Source organism: Phallusia mammillata, chromosome 5, assembly GCF_965637545.1.
Source record: "Phallusia mammillata chromosome 5, kaPhaMamm4.hap1.1, whole genome shotgun sequence".
Lineage (NCBI taxonomy): Eukaryota > Metazoa > Chordata > Ascidiacea > Phlebobranchia > Ascidiidae > Phallusia > Phallusia mammillata.
In genome coordinates, this window is record NC_137256.1 from 19200545 (window position 1) to 19218258 (window position 17714).

General features: G+C 37.0%; 3 protein-coding genes across 3 annotated transcripts; all 3 read right to left on the reverse strand.

The window, feature by feature from the left end:
• Positions 1 to 2773: 2773 nt before the first annotated feature.
• LOC145229657 (crustapain-like) lies at positions 2774 to 5689 on the reverse strand. The gene is made up of 4 exons (XM_080094992.1): positions 5623 to 5689; positions 5234 to 5376; positions 4686 to 4787; positions 2774 to 2965 (listed from the first exon to the last, which is right to left on the reverse strand). Exons 1-4 carry the CDS (start codon positions 5687 to 5689, stop codon positions 2774 to 2776), a joined length of 504 nt encoding a protein of 167 aa, XP_079951118.1.
• Positions 5690 to 7512: 1823 nt separating this feature from the next.
• On the reverse strand, positions 7513 to 8444 carry LOC145229658 (cathepsin 8-like). The gene is made up of 3 exons (XM_080094993.1): positions 8315 to 8444; positions 7942 to 8071; positions 7513 to 7630 (listed from the first exon to the last, which is right to left on the reverse strand). Exons 1-3 carry the CDS (start codon positions 8442 to 8444, stop codon positions 7513 to 7515), a joined length of 378 nt encoding a protein of 125 aa, XP_079951119.1.
• Positions 8445 to 12153: 3709 nt separating this feature from the next.
• On the reverse strand, positions 12154 to 16094 carry LOC145229659 (cathepsin 8-like). The gene is made up of 8 exons (XM_080094994.1): positions 16031 to 16094; positions 15757 to 15902; positions 15531 to 15617; positions 14610 to 14756; positions 14248 to 14430; positions 12970 to 13162; positions 12744 to 12870; positions 12154 to 12274 (listed from the first exon to the last, which is right to left on the reverse strand). The coding sequence occupies exons 1-8, from the start codon at positions 16092 to 16094 to the stop codon at positions 12154 to 12156; spliced, it is 1068 nt and encodes a 355-aa protein (XP_079951120.1).
• Positions 16095 to 17714: the final 1620 nt, after the last annotated feature.

Consider the following 17714-nt stretch of genomic DNA (forward strand, 5'->3'; position numbering starts at 1 on the left):
GCTTTGAAACAGGTTAGTAGCGTGTTCTTTCAAGACTGCCAGGCGTCTATTTTCAATCAACACACGATATCCTTTTCATTTCGATGGATTTCGGTCTATTGGTAATTGATAGGCTAATATAATTCCGTGCGTCATATCCGATAAAATTAGCAATGCTTGTTGTGATTAGATTTGTTATTTTACCTTGCAATCACTGAAATCTTTTGGCATTTTTAGCGCAGCGTTTGTGGTCAAATTTAAGCCGTTCAAACTTTAACTTGATCCGAAAATTTATAGCCGACCTACAGGTCTGATTTGATTGATGGAATATCGGGGACATTAACCCAACAAACGCAGTACTTACAAATGCAGTGCACAAAATAATCCTGAGAATCAATCCCGTTTCTAATCCAATTCCTGTAACGATTTCCACCTCTTACAATATTCCGCAAACTAAAGCTACATGTTTCCCACACGAAATACGTAACATAAGAAAACCAGCCGGACAAACATGCAGGTACCTTAGGTTACCAACAAATTGGTGCTGCTTTGTGAACAGCGAATGGAATGGAAACAAAATTGTCGCACGTCGCCACTGATTTCCAGTCTAGTTTGTCAGTAATTTGCAACGCGTCGAATTTTGATCTCTTAAATTACAAAATGACTCAGGGTTTATTAGACTTCGGCCCAATTTGGACTTGTGCAATATTTACTGGAATGTACATTTATGTTGAAACGTTTAGTGACTTATTTAGGAAAATGCTGTAACTAGCCACAGGAAATTTGGGTGCTATCTTAAACCAAGAACAAATTTTCAGAAAAAGCGACATCTAGTGATTTTATTTTGTGATCAAATTGAACACGTTTGCATTACTCGATAAATTACATGTTTGCAGAAGCGAATTAGTAAGGAAAGGATTCTAGCTATAATACTAACTAGCTAATATAATTATACAGAAAAAAGCTATCATACAGAGTTGTTTTATTAAACTTTACGCACAATTGGATACGTTGCATTATCAGCTATCATACATTGGTTGCCTCTGTCCTTAGCAATCTTGTGGTATCCAGAGTTGTGCTCAGTAGTGCCCCAACTAAAAAAATCAATGAAGTGTTACACAAACTACCCGTCTGTGTGTGGGTTATAGCCTAGTTAATCATCAACAAATCATAAACGGTTGTAGAAAAAAAACATGCACAAATGACTAATTAGGCTTGTTAGGCGGCGTTTAGCTTGTTCCGAAACTAAGAACACCCAAGCTAAATGTGGTGATTTATAGTGCAAGTGTTTCAAAAAATAGATACACCATGGTTGCGTAAAATATATTTTTTAAAAAGTTTAAGTTTGGGTGGCCTTTTTTATACCGTACAAACACAGAAATCGTATTTTTTAACTTGCGTTGCTTTGCGACACATGAGATCATTTTAAATGATGATTTAGATCAGCGGTTCTTAAACTGGGGTTCGATTTTAGAGGGAACTCGTTTATGACCCTCCAAAACAACTTTCACAAACCATAAGCTAAATTTGTGATCTTTAAAATTTTAATTTCAAACACTCAATTACTTCGGTTCCGGCTGAATTCTCAAAAAAGTTCGTGCCGAAACCTAAACTTCGACCGGCATATTCGGCTAAAATGTTTCGGACAACCGAAACTTCAGTGCATCACTGGTTATTACGTCCAACTGATTCTTTCCGTCACACAAAAATTACAATTTCTTAAATTTGAGATCGTGAAAGATACTTGCGCTTTTGTGACACCCACCTATTTTTGACAATCCAGAATTTATCAACTCCGGTGTTGGTCCTGCTTTGCTCACTGAATCCCACCACCAACACAGCATGACATAATTTAAAGTCGTAAGGGCCGGAATCAAAAAAGATGTCTTTTTAACAACGATATTTCAGTTAAGCGAAAAAATCAATTTGTTATCATACGATTACGTTTGGGGAATATTCCCACAATTTACCTTTATCATTTGATGAAAAATCTCTTAATTTTTGTGGACTCGAAAAAAACAACATGGCAACTACCGGTCCTCGTCTTACTGCAGTTTCTAATGCTTCTTCTGGATTTTCTCGGCCGTTAACATCAACAGAGCGCCATCCGGTAAGTTTCACCGCAACATCCTTTCTCGCTGTGAGACATTGTCCACGCTAAATCCATAAAAATGTTTTAATTTTAAACATTTTAACGTTGTACAAAAGTGTAATCACAGATTTTTCAAAAAAAATATTTAGCTTTTCCAGCAGTCTTTATTGTAATAGGCCGACGTTTCGATGTCACAGATTTTGTTTGTTAAAGCTGCTGTGTATGTAAACTTCAAGCAATCATAAAAGGTAAAACATTGTACATTTTATAAAATTTAAGCCTAAATGTAATCATCATATCTTCGTCTCATCGGACATAAACCCAACAGTTTCTCCCTCAATTTAAAATAACAGCATAGGCAAAAGTGTCTAGGCTTCAAACTACTCCCTAAAAAGAGATAAGATTTTTTTTACAAAAGAAATTGAATTTGGACCAAGGCAGTTGCGTACGCATAGTATTAGTTTTGAGTTTGTTTGATTGACTGTAATACAATCTCCTTTTAATCTCTCGAAAATATCAACCTGTCAATTAATGTTGTGGGCATTCAATTGTATCCTGTGTTAAATATGTTTGCAAACTTAAAATACTTTACACGGAAAGTTACACAAAGTTACGCGTTTTTGTAACTCATAGGTCCAAAATAAACTATGCAAAGAGTTCGTAAAAAACATGACCTTAAAAAAGGATAAATTCAACTTAAATTCAACGCACCTCGAACGGGGAAGTTTGTCGATAGTCTCTTTCAAGAATCGACCCATTTGTCACCAAGTAATCAAATGCTTGACTAGGATCTCCTGGCCTATCCCCGTCAGGAATGCAGTCTACCAACTGCTGTACAGATAAAACGACCAATTCGTCGTTGACAATTTTATTGTGTGACTCCACGGCGGAAACCTTAAACATGACAAAAGTTTAGGGAAAATTATTGATCTTTAGCAGTAAAACATATTAAAGTTTGTGCAGATACTGCGTGTTGCACATTATTCGTTGACTTAAGACTGCTTTTGTTTGATTGTTGTGTTTAGGAAAAGTAAAGCGGAAAACTTGTCGTTCAAACACTCACTGCACTGAATATCCAACAGGTAGGAGTACGGCACTGATCCTTGACTGGAGTACATCCACTTTCGCGCCAATCAACACCTCTTGGTTCCAGAGTAGCACGTGGCTATACGTAAAGTTTTTGCGTAACATGATTTCTTCACACGTCACTTGCGCTCCACAGAAGATAGTAGTTTAATTTACAAAAGAGGATAAAACTTGTTTATCTTATGGGGTAATTAGATATCAATGCATTAATATTGATTGTGACGAAGTAAACCGACTTTGAGTAGTTCCCATGATATACAAAGTGCGGCACTAATCAAATTAATTCTGAGCGTTTTTGCGGTATACTATCCCGGAGTAAATTAACTTAAGGTTGTTGTTTTTTGTCAGTTATGTACATGTTCGCGAGTGCTTATTACCGAAAATATCACCGTTCAATTGACTAATACAATTTTTTTTATGATGGAAAACACTGGTATAGATAGCAGGCAAAGAGATTTTAGAGAAATGAAACCACAGTAAGAAATTATCCATAACTCATAACTTTGATAAAGACATTTGATGAGAAGAATGAATTTGATACCTTCAAAAAATCGGCTTTAGTAAGCGGCTTCCAAACTAAGCCTTTTTTGTAGTGCAATATTTTATGGTGGCAAAATATTTAGAGGTATAAAAGTAAAATTTGGATGTATATCACAGGTCTTTTGTGCCATACAATTATTCCACTTAACTAAGAAAAGAATGCGATTGTTCGCTTATAATCTTATTATTGTAGGCCGGTAGTTGCGCGTCCCGACGAACTGCGCGTCGCGACGCCCTGCGTGGTGCGTCGTTTCAATTTTCCAAGGGAGTCTCAGAATAGTTCCGTTTTGTGCCTTTTTGTTTTTGTATCAATAAACTCCACTTTAATAATAAGTTTCCTCATTAACTTTTATTTGCAGGTGCGTCGCAAGTCCAGAAAACTCGTCGCATCAAAAAACAGTGTGAGAACCACTGATGTAGGCTATTTTTTTCACGGGGTTCGAACCCAGGACACTCCCGGGGGCTATTACTTTTAGTGGTGATACTTTCTCTGGGTAAATGATATTTAGCCTCTTAACTCAAGCTTTTCTTCGGCCAGATATGTTCATGTTCAACACTGTAAACGCTTTGAAACATTTTTCCCGTGAATCCCGGCGATGATAAACGAATTTAAGCGTTTTTGTTGCTAAATATTTGCAGTTATTTCGAAGGCCGGTCCGCGATAAAATTTCAGGTTCAAAACCGGTCCGCAGTGTAAAAAAGGTTGCCGACCCCTGTCTTAGACCAGGAGTCACTAAACTACAGCACGCGGCCTGAATTTCAATTGTGCACAAAAAATTGCTTTCTTTTGTCACTTAATATTTGAAATTTAACAGTCACATCACTTGACTTTAGACATGCCATACTTTTCCGGTCGCAATAAAAATAACCCCTGTCTTAGACCTTAAGTGCAAGAGAATACTGTGTTTCAAAAAAGTCTTCAAAAATTAAAAAGAGCACTGACGTAAATCAAAAGATTTTAAGGGTGAAAACGACAATAAGAACATACCCTCTTAGCATGTGCTCGAATCGGTTTGTACATTTTTTGGAACATAGTTTGTTTTGATATTGTTGGCGCAGAACCACTCATCCATGATAATTCCTCCAGTGTCTGCAAGATACAGTTGGTGTTATTGCTACTGTGCGTATATCGATTTACTTGCGTGCTGATAAACGTGTGGCCGGGAAAAGGAGTTCCACGACCCTTTTGAGATATATCTGACAGTAACGTGGTTGATAAGTTTGCGTTTTTTGAGATTATGATGGCAACTGTAACTATGGAAACCTTCGTTGCAATAAAGAGCGCCAAATTTAGGAAGGCTCTTGTCGCAGATTAAAATCTCACCACAGGCTAGAGTTCTCTAGCATATGCCTTCCCCTTGTGGTAATGCTCGTGAGACCGATTTGATTCAGTATGACGCCTTCAATAATCCTGTCGTACTAAAATTTATATTTGAGTGTTTCGTGATCGCTGGTCTGCATAGATGGTTAAGGCTGATTCCAGATATGAAAGTGTATTCATTTTAGTTTATCTTGTATAGTTTCTAAATATCAAACCTGATCACTCCACCGAGTCAGTTGAATTCGATATTGGATTTTTCCATCCTCGTAATCTTTGTTGTGTTGTTTGACATTTTTGAGGTTCTCTATCCAAATGTTTTTGCGTTCATTTTTCTCTCTGTCATTGTCATACTTCTTGACTAAAAATATTGGTTTGACACAATGTTTCCAACACGTTTGTGGACTACTTTACCTTTACAAAATCTTTACAATAATTTCTTAATTGTTAGTGGAGTTTGTGCTCCTAAAACAGTTTTATGTGTCAAATAAATGGTCCTAATTGTTTTTTTATTGCTATCGTTTTCGGTAAGCAACAAATTCGGTTATAAGCAACAGCAGTAAAAACGTAAACCCGAAATATAGTTTTAAATTTATTTAAACATTACCATATTTTCTAGTCCATTCATCAAACGTCATATAATGTGGCTGTGCAGTAGGTTGTTCGGTTTCCATTGTTGTAACGTTCTTGTGTTCTTTAAGCGAGTTTCATCAGTACTTCAAAAATTTCCGTTATATGTTTGTTTGGGCAATATGCTTATGACTTCACACACTACAGTTTGGTGTTCAATCAAGGTTTTTCTCAGCTAATAACCAGAAAGTAGGATGCAAAGACCGCGTTTTTATTATTATTATTATTACTTTACGGCAATCAGACGACAGTCCAAAAAACTGAAACCTGTCCTTTGTCGTGTCACCAAACGAGAAATAACGTATTTTCAGATAAAGCCTACAAAACGTACTACTGTACATAATTTAATTAAAAACGTATTAGGACTGTTGGGCATGGGGTGAAGGCCAGCAACTAGCTACTTAGTTGGGTAATTTTATCTGAAAAACCAACGGACACAGAATTTAAAGTCATGCCTGAATTAACCGTTTGTTCAACCAAACCTAAGCCTGAGCCCGGTCCGAACCCAGTCCAAACCCGGCCCGACTTACAACTCTGGTTCAAATTATTGCGCAAAACTTGCACTGTCCCATCCGCTGAAAGCTAAACAACATTTCTAACTGTTCATTTTAATAACGATTTCTGCATAGTAACTGCTACAAACCTCTTGTTATACTGCTATGAAACAAACGTGTAGTTTTCAAATCCCTTCCCGACTGTTTACCTCGCGTGTCAACCCTGGCGTTACACTCACGCTTGGCCTAAACAACCAGCAACGCAAGGAGTGCCACATTGGTTCCATCGCGTCTTTGGCTGTCGAAAGACAACCCGATACCAACCAAACTTTTGTTTCAGAGTTTGTCACGCGTCCGCGTTTTGTAGGGGCCGACAACGAGCGGCACAGGCGTACAGTACTTGGTTCATATTCCAAGTGACAACAATAGGCTAGAATTTGTATGCAAATGTTGTAACACTGTTCTGACAACTTGTGACAACAGGCTACAGTGCAAAATATTTAGAATTGTAATCATTAACTTTTTTTGGTTACAAAAGCTATTGTAAAAACTAAAATGAAAAACGGGCATGTCCAAAGTATGCCTATCACAACATGCCAAATTATCGTCACCCAGTTTCGCAAGGATATATCCTATATTTTGGAAATCCATGTGTCATGTAACATAACTACTTGTAAGATTGTGTGCATAAATTGCCTTTAATTACTTAAATGAATGAAGAAGCATTGATCACTTAGGAAAAAAAATTGACCATCTGGCCGATATAGTGAGTGTCACAACAACGACGATACAAAATATCCGCCATAAAACATGTTAATCATAAAACATAATCTATATGAAACAGTAACTTGACAAACACTGCCTATCATCAAAGACCTATATAGGTGTGCAAGATTGGAGCAAAAATCGAAAACAAAGAAAATGAGCGGGATATTACAGTTCAACGCAGCAATCAATGCAGAATATACAAAAGGGAAAAACAAACGATAAATGGCGAAATAAAGTGCATATGAGTAATAAAGGCAACCAAAATCTGCTCAACGGGCCGTGTCTGGTCAAATTACCTGTTTCACACCTCTTGATAAAGGGAATGTTATTTGACCTTATTCGGAGCAGAAACAGCGAAAAACGCACTATTGGAAAAAAGTTTAAGTCGCCGTTTATGTAGGCTAGGCTACACGCGTACCTCAAAATGTGCACAGTGTATATAAATTGACATATTAACCGGATCAAAACCACTGATCTTATGGATCAGTTAGAATAATTTACATTTTACTTCAGAATACGCCTAATTAACATAGAACAAGCCGCATGTTATTTTTGAATGAATATTGTGTTAAAAAATGGTCGTCGCACTTAAATTAACACTCGACCTAGTCACGAGAGCAATTTTTTTTCACTACAGGGTACATTGCACAACAAGCAACGTAACAGTTATTGCCCCTGTCCTTGGCAAGCTTGTGGTAACCGGTATTTTCGTCGTCACCGTAACTAAAACATACAGTGTTATTGATTTGGAAGTCTTATACATCTGTTGGCATACTTCAAAAATGTAAATATTTTTTTTTCTTTTCTTTGGTGTACAATTCGTTTTCTTTGTATATGTTTACAGCAGAAGCATACAATCTCAAAAGTATAGTTGCCCGTAAACGTAAATCTAGTGTTTTGATTGGATTTTAAACAGTTGGTAGACACAGGCATTCTGATTCTTTTGACTACATTTTACTGACCTAGATTCGACAGTTTTGAATTTGTTTGCACAAATATTCAGTTTTGCAATTAAAAGTCATACCTATACAAACCTGTTTTTAATGATCCAGTACTTTTCGTAGCCAGTGTCTGCCCTGTTTCGTTGAACGCCGTACCCAACCACTAACACAGCGTGGGCTTCAATTTGTTTGTTATCGTAGGGACCGGGTTCGTAAAACACATCTGTAATTTTAGGTACACATAGTTTAGCTTACGTCTTATACTAAAAGTGTTGAACATACGTAATTTTGCGACATAACTTTTTTGATTAAAGGCAAAGCCATCACGCAAGCTTGATATAGCTTTTACAAACAAATTTTAGAAAATTGTTCGAAATTATACTAATGGGATTCGTGTATTTTGTACATTTTAAAGGTTTATGTTCACATTAAAAACGTTTTTTTTTCAATTGTTTTACTGTTTTACCCTCGAAATTAGTCATGGAAAATTTCGTGAGTTGGACAGCATTAGGAAACAACAGCGTGACAGCATCAGGGCCATGACAAGCCACGGCAGTTTCAAGATCTCGTTCACAAGGATTTACTTCGGCATTCATCGAAGGGTCAAGTTCGACAGCAACTTTTTTCGACGCTGAATCGCAATTTCCGCGCTTGGTATTGTTACGGAATTTCTTCCGCAGCTTTGGAAATTCGGCTAAAATATCTTTTAGTGGCGATGTTAAATTCCAATCAATCCCTTAAGCCTAATTCTATACCTCAAAAACCAGAATTCGGAAACGGCCCGAACCCTGTAATAACGGCTCACCACTAAGCCAAAGAAAGACCACAAACTGGTTTCACTAATAGGCGCCTTGTTTAAGTAAAAGCGATAAAATACACCGGCGTAAAACAACACGTATTTCCAATTTCAATACGCTGCGCTCAATAATCAGTAAACGCCAGTACAAAACGATTATAAGTGCACGTAGGTGAGTGAAAAATAAAGGAAAAAATAAAGAACAGTTTATTATTACAAAAGGTGAAAGTGTTAAAAAATCGCCACCCAGCAGGGGCGGCTCGTGCTAGGGTGCTGCGGAGCTGCAGCACCCCCTAGATATTTTCACCTAATATTCCTACCACAACAATACAGATAACTTTCATGATACTTATTTTTATTCCTAAGTATAATTTTCGCCTTGATCGGCTTTTTTTTCATTTAAAAAAAATTATGGCATTAATATGTTATCTATGGTGGAACTGCAGCTCCAGTTTCATGACGAATCGTGACGTTTTGCACTTGTGCGCATGCGCAGTTGGAAAAGCTACATGCCGGGCGAAATAGGCGACTGGGTGCTGCTGCTCGCGCAGCTCCACCAATCACGCAGCGTGTGAAACGGCCGCTGTAGTTGTGTTGTCTGTTCCGGGTCTATATTGTGCTCCGAAACCAAACCCGTTTGCTATATTCTAAGTTCGACTGAGAGTACAGTTAAACAATTTTTTGCCATGTTAATTTATTTGTTTGAAGGTTAGTCGTGAATTTTTAAGATGACTGTAAGTGGGCTTCAGTTTTTGCAGTTATCATTGAATTAGAAAGTGTATCTACCACATTGAAAAAGAAAAAGGCCATCTAACACTTTGAAAAGTCACGATTAACCTTTATAATAAAAACCGGATTAAATGGTAAGAAAACTGGGATAAAACATCTTCTATTCCAAATATGTCATGCAGGAATAAGCAACCACAAGAACTACTCACACTGTGAAGTTAAATGCCTCACTGAAATTCAGGCAATATTAAATGCAGAACAAACAATTGCACAAGCAACAGGAATTTTAAAATACCTGAGTGATGACAACACAAGCAACAGGAATTTTGAAATATCTTAGTGATGACAATTTCAAGTTTTGGTTTCTTAACACACCATGTGGAGTTGTGGACAGTATTTGCAACCAATTGCAATCTTGTGTATTGATATCATGGACATGTTATGTTTCTTTAAACAATAGCTGCTAAATTGCTTCACAGGAAATGTTTCTTAAGAATGAACATTCTATAGACCAGTGGTTCTCAAACTTTTTTGAACGCGACCCAAATCTGAGTTTTATAAACACCTCACGACCCAAGCCTCAAACAACAAAAAATGTATTTTATTTCCTTGTACGAATAATTACTCATACTCTAACGCTAACTGTCACATGGCCAAGTTCAGTTAACGCAAGATTAACTTATCCTATTATTTCCCGTGCTATGACGTTACAATCGCCGTGTGCGAAACAGTATAGTGGGAAGGCTATTGTGTGCGCGACCCATTTTTTTACCCTGTGCGACCCATGTTTGGGTCGCGACCCATACTTTGAGAACCACTGCTATAGACTGTATACAGGGGAGATAGTAGTAACCCTCAAACATATCCTGTTCTTAGAAAAGTTACTGAAACTTTTAAAGGAAAAACCAGTTAGCCAGCAATTTCCATAAGTCTCTCAAAGGCAAGACGGTTCTTGAAAAGGATTTCAACGCTGAAAAGGGTGCAAACTTTTCTAAGGAACACAATTATTTCCAAAACGACTTGCATTTGCGGTGATAGCACTAAAAAGAAAAAAAAAACAGTTTCTTGGTTGTCATTTGGAAATCAAGGAAGAAGCTATCAATTATTTTGCTTAAACTATAGCTTTATGATTCATTTTGGTTGTAAAATAGAAGCACAAGGTTTAATAATATGTTTTAAATGTAAGTGAGAGTGTTGTAATTTTCAAAGCTTGCAGAGTTTTGTACTTCAAAAAAGGAATGATAAGCTATTTGCCACCAACTAAAGCAGCAAGTTTCGCAGTTAAGAAACGTACAAACAATTAATAGTTGTACACAAAAATTAAGAAAAGATGTTGAATAAACAAGTTCTGACACAAATGTAATGTGGTTGTTGAATTTGTCAGTTACGATAGAAATAAAAAGCTTTATGGCTATTTTTGTGTGTGGCAATTATAATATGTGACGTGTAATGGAATACGTTGAAAATGCTGACTGTGGCTATAAGGTACTTAAATGATACATGACGTACCATATTAATGACTGAATAGCAAGTGTGTCAGTTAGTAGTCATTGTTATAACCAGTTTTACTTAACTGTTGACCAATTGATATACTTCGACCTTTTTCGACTCATTTATTAATAATTTTTTTCTATATACTGTTGTTGTGTAGTACCGTATTTACAACCGCTTTGTTTCGAGTCTGTGTCACGTGTGTTTTTGTGCCACATTATTACTGCACGTTATTGAGTTTGGCCTATCGCTGTGCAAGTAAACAAAGTACACAAATGATACCGTCTGCTGTTTACACCCGTGTACATTATTGCGTAACAACCATTACGTCACAATGGAGCTGCTAATTAAGATTTGTATTACTTGTTTTTCTACACAAAACAATGACTAGAAAACTAGAAATGTGGGTTTTCTATATATTGCCAACTTATATTTGTCCAATAAAGGCTCAAAATTGGAGCAGCACCCCCAGAAATTTTTGGCACGAGCCGCCACTGCCACCCAGCAATAGAAGCTAAATTTAAAAACCTTCACTTTGTAATGAATGATATAATCAGCATTTTACAAGCAATATATACAGCAGTGGTCTTCAACCTGTGGTTCGCGCCCCCAAGTGGGGTCACCTAAACTTTTTCTCGGGTCGCTATAAATTTAATTTTTTGGCGTTTTTTCTCGGGTCGCTATAAATTAAGTTTATTACCAAAAAAATGATGGGCTTTTTTCTAGTTTGCAACCTTTGCTAATGTTTTGCAGTACAGCTTCGTACCCGTGTCACAGTCTAATCATTGTGATGCAATAATTCATATCAAGCACAAGTTGTCCAACCCATTGTTACGCGATAGAGCCCCATGAATGACATATTGTGTCAAAAACAATACACCGGGTTCAGAAAAAAATACGTAAATTTACTGATTTCTGCAAACTGGCGAGCTTTAACGCGAATGAGGTTTGCCAAATTAAATAGAACTTCTGGGTTCTAACATTTGAGCGTAATACTGCACACACAGCGTAATACTAATACTGCTGCTAATATTTAAAGTCTACTTGGAAATTAAGTAGGCAAATTTTCATTAAAATAGTTTCAGTTTCGGCATTACTTGAAACATTTTTCTCCCCATCGGAAAAAATAGGGGCGCATGTAAATGCTGATTTAATTTTCTATTAAACTGGAGACGCCTTTAAAAAAGGTTGAAGACCACTGATATACAGCATTAAAAGTCAAATGAAGTATCCTTCTGCGAAACCGTCGGTGTTTTTCTAATTTGTGCTTCTTTCTTTGCATTTTTCATCTACACCTCGGTTCCAGCAGTGCGTTTTACAACAGGGTACATTCCATAGGATGCTATCATACATTGGTTGCCTCTGTCCTTAGCAATCTTTAAATAGCCTAAGTGGTCCTCAGTACCCCAACTAAAACACAAAAACATAAGTTGTTAGTTACACAATGTGAGAATCCGTATTTTAACAACAAATGAAACTACACATATGAAAACTTTATTAAGACGGATTTCAGATTACTGACTATGTGTATAGTTAGCTTCACGAAAACACACCATTAATTTTTACGTCGCATGTCAGTGTAGTATGACATATTTGGCCATTGTGCAAGGAAACTAAAATAACTAGCTTGAACCTTTGGTTTTGTCTGAAATCAAACTTTAACAAGCTATAGTGTAAATAAAACAACAGATATATTTAGAAGGCATTAGGTTGTTAAAATGGGTCGTGATATGAGAAAGGGTAAAAACCACAGGTAGCCTATAATTCAAAAATTTAGTGACCACCATGCCTTTTCGGGTAACATATACACCTTTATTAATAACGCATTTTGATAAAATTTAACCTTAAGAAAGGTCACAAGGTCAATTAAGAATCATACCTGTTTTTAACAATCCAGTAATTATCGATTCCAGTGTTTTCCTTATTTAGTTGAGAACCGAATCCCACCACCAACACAGCGTGAGCTACACCGCTGACGTAAGGGCCAGCATCGAAAAAGATGTCTTCTAAACAACGTTTTATTTTTGTTTGTTTAAGAAATTTTGTTTAGAGCTTAGTGCGACGAAAAAAAAACAATTTTAATGTGTATTTCTAACATACATTACCCTCATTGTTTTTCATTGATGAAAAATTGCTTAATTTTTCTTCACTCGAAAAGAGCAACGTGGCCACTACTGGTCTTTCTGTTACAGCAGTTTCAAATTCTGGTTCCGGATTTAGGTGGTTGCTAATATTAACGGACTCCCATCGGCTAATTTCGACTGCAACCTCCTTTCCCACACTCAGACATTGCCCACTCTAAATTCATGATGCAAAGAACATTGCTGAATTCAACAATGAGATAAAAATGCTTTTAGCAAAAGGGTAACAAAGTAATTAACGCCCCCCTAAAAAATTTCACAAACAAGATTAAAATTTGATATTGGGCAGAAGGCAAAGGGTCTGCTATTGGTTTTGCAAATCGTTTAATCTGCCACAGAACATATCCTTCGTAAGATTTTTCTATTAGTCCACACAGGTAAGTAGCAATTGCGTTAAGCCACTTCCTTACTCATAGTCAAGTGATTTTTCATTTCAATTTTTGTTTCTTTTGCAGAGCTTATACTAGTTTCCTTTTATTATTATTTAAAGCCCATACGACCCCAGGCGACCACCACAGGGAAACAGTGTTAGCTAGCTCTTCACATATTGTCCACGAGTGGCTGCCGAGGACCTCTTTGTTTGCCTTGAGTAACTTCCTAAAATCGGCAAAATTTATGTGATCAAATTTGCCGACAGGTCATAGTTTTCTGAAAAAAATAACTTGTATTGTGTTGTTTTATGATGTCAAGCAGCCCCATCTGTTTTCAATGCAATAACACTATTGGGAGAAGTTAGAACGAAGAAATAAATTATAATTTTTTGAAAGCCCGTTGCCAACTCCCTATTAGTTATTTAGAATAAATTGAAACAGTTTGCTTTGCATAACGCCTTTGATGTAAGGTATTTAACTCTGGATGTTGTCCCTATGTTATGATGTCACGTGTCGTACGGAACCGCGTACTGCGACTTAAACGTGGGAGTCAATACAGCTGGTAACCGCGAGAAAGTGCGTGATGTGTTCATGCAACGCCTTGGGACCACAACCTTTTTTCGTACATTTTAGGGCAAACGAAAATCTAACATATTATTTTATGGCCTGTATCTAATCTGTGTTTGATTCAAATGAATCTTCTATCCCATGCTGGAAACGATAATTGGATATGCTCTCAGTGAGAGCCTCTCACCCATTGGTGATGCAGTACATAAACCTGTACAAACAGCATCAACACTTAAAAGCACGAAAAGTTTTAAGCCACTGTATTAAATAGATCTTTAAAAAAATATATTTAGATTAAACGAACCACAAAGGGTGAGTTTTGTGGATAATTCTCTTCACGGGTGCAACCACGTTTTACCATGTAGTTAAATGCTTGGTAAACATGACCTGCTCTATCTCCTCCAGGAATGCAGTCGACCAATTGCTGAACAGATAAAACGACTAATTCGTTGTTGACAATTTTGTTGTGTGATTCAACAGCAGACACCTGAGACAAGAAGAGAGCTTTCTGATATGCAATTGTTTCAGTTTTTTAGGGAAACTCAAGGTATGAAAATATCATTTTATTACACAGATTTCGTGTTCTCAGACTCTTGTGTGGCAATTTGTTCTTTCTTTAACCGACAAAGAGCAACACAAACTAAGATAGTGAATTAAGTCACTTACTGCGCTAAATATCCAACACACAGGTTTTCTCTGCTGATTCTTGACTGCAGTTACATGATCATTTTCGCGCCAATCAACTCTTGGCAAATTGCGTAACAAATCTTCATCAAAAACACTATCAGGTTCCGAAATTGTCAATCCACGGTCCTGATATGACAAAAATTGCTTGGAGTTACTTGTTTTAATGGTTCGCAACATCCTAAAAAATGCACTCGAAAAAAATAGGACAGGGGTGGGCAACCTGCGGCCCGCGGGCCTCATGCGGCCCTTCAATAAAGCTTGTGCGCCCGCAGAGACGCTTGGATTTCAAAAGTATTGTCAAACGAGTCCAACTATTACATATTTTGAGCTGATTAATGCGCCTGATGCTAGTTTTCTGCGATCTGGCAAATGTGGCTAGAATCAAACACGAATTAAACTTGTAGTTAAGTATGTTTGGTAAGAAACAAAGCAAAATCACTTTGTGTGATGCACATGTGCGGCCCTCGGTCTAATTTTGACATTTATAATTGGCCCTACAGTAACAAAGGTTGACCACCCCTGAAATAGGATGTTAATTTTGGAAAAAAATTCTATACAATTTTGTAGGTATCACAACCTTTCTTAAAACACCAAGTACTAAATTTGTTGCCCGTGTTCTTTCAACCACTTTAGAATATGAATTACATGAACAACATTACGTGTGCTGTTAATGGATAACACGGGTGTCTCGAAAAAAGGGGTGGGTGTACTATGTCATGCAAAACGGTTACACCTTCCAGCTAAAGGACCGTGAGCATTTGAAGTAATGGTGAAGGGACCGTTTTGAAAACATAATGAAAAAGTTTGAGAACCGCTGGTCTAAATAGTTAAACGTTAAAATAGCGTATTCTGTCAACCCAAACTTTCGTACATCACCAATTTACGCATGATTTCTGTTACCAGACATAATTGGTCGTTCTGAAAAGCCTGAGTTCCTGCTGGAGTTGGAGGTGCCAGACAACGCATCCATGACAATTCTTCCGGTTTCTGCAAGACAACAGTGTGTGTTACTGTTATGTCGGATGCAAACGCCTCATTTCCTTAATTGTTGATAAGCACGTAATGCGTGCAAAGCGACACACGCATACATTTGTAAACAACAGAGAGTACAAGCTAGGCAACCTACCTGATCACTCCATCGAGTCAGTTGGATTCGATAACCAGTTTCTTTACTTGCATCATATTTTATGTTGTGTTGTTTGACCTTCATGGATTGTTTCACCCAAATGTTTCTGCGTGAATCTCTAACTTCTTCAGAATCGTAGTGCTTGTCTAAAAAGATTTGTTTTGCATACACCGAAGCGAAAACTGAATTTGCCGGTCAATGTGTTTGTTACATAAATAAAGTTATGGCATAGCATCTGTAATTTTACACATATTTAAAATCGATTTAAACTTACCATATTTTTTTACCCACTGTTCAAAAGTCATGGAATAGGATTCTGTATCTTCCAGTTGCTCCATTATTAACACTTGCTAGTAGAATTTTGTGTCTTATGTATACAAACGTTTACAGGTACAACTTTTAGTGCTTTATTAATCAAAATAGAAGAAAAAATCATAGATTTTAGATACACATAAGAAATAAATTACAAGAGGACGTCCATATCTTAACTAATCGTTAAATTAAACAATTGCACTTGGCATACACATGACCACCTGTGAGATTTAGGTATGTAAAGTTACAAGTTCCTCGTTTCGTCAGGCTTACTTGTTTGCCGTCACAACTATTTCAAGCACCTCAAGCACCCCTTTCAAGCGTTTTTATTCTTTTGTGAAACCAAGTGATGCAGATCGTTGGCATTAAAATTTCCAACCGTTTTTTATTTTGTATAATTGAAAACAAGTTTCGGCCTTGTAAATAATTTCCCTTTTTAATAAGTCCTGTCATGTATTTTAACAGCACTATGGCGATAAACTTGTACTTGCAGCAGCACTGAAAAAAATGAAAAACCCTTTCACCTGCAGCACCACCGCTGTTATTTAAATTTGTCATTTTGTTTACTTAGTTTATTACTTTATTTTAAGTTATTATGCGACTCAACGTTTGCGCTTTCAAGATTTTATCGCGTCGTCGAGCTGGTACACTCTACACCAGTGGTTCTCAAACTTTTTTATTGTCCGGGCCAAATGGTATTTTTTTAGTGTGTAGGGAGCCGCAAAAAACGAAACCGTGAGAAAATCGCTAAAGATTATGATTTTGAAAGCTAAAATAGCAATGCTTGGTGGTTTTCTGTGGTCTGGTGCGAGCCGCAAAATAAGTAGTTGGGAGCCGCATGCGGCCCCGAAAACCGAGTTTGAGAACCACTGCCCTACACCAGTGATTCTTAACCGCGGCTCTCAAGGCCGTATAAGGCTCCCAACTACTTATTTTGCAGCCCTCACCCGACCTCAGAAAATCACTAAAGATTATTTTTACTATAAAGAAATTTACCATTTTAAAAAGTTTACAATGCAGCATATTTAAACAGTATCACTATTCAACCAAATCAATCTGCTATGCAGAATAATTACGTACAAAGGTAATTGTTTATTGTATTATGTCTCTCTGTTTAGATTCTTGTTGTTATCCTACATTCTTATTTATTTGTTTTTATGCAGCTCCTTACAAACTTGAAATACTACATTTGGCCCCGGCAATAAACACAGATTCAATTGTCAAACTTCAACACACACTGACCAACGTTGTCGTTACTCTTGGTTGCCTTTGAATTCATACCGTTAGGATCAAGTTACGGAAGAGTGCCAGTGGCAATGTAAGCTATCTATGAAGAATTCACCAAGTTGAGTTAATTTGAACTCATTTCGATGGGCGACACAAATCGTAGGAGCATAATTGCGCTAAAATATCGGAAATAGCTGCGCAACGTTGAACCGTTAAAATAACCCGCTAAAGGTGAGGGCACGATTGATGGATAGATGATAAACGCGCTTCTAGCCAGCTACACCGTTGAGCTAAGTAGAGCATACAGCCAAACACAACAAACTAAGGCTCGGTTTTTAAACTTTTTAACAGGTTTTCTGTTTAATACTTGCCAACAAATGGCACAGGTATTCTTTATCGTTATTTCTCATTCTATATTG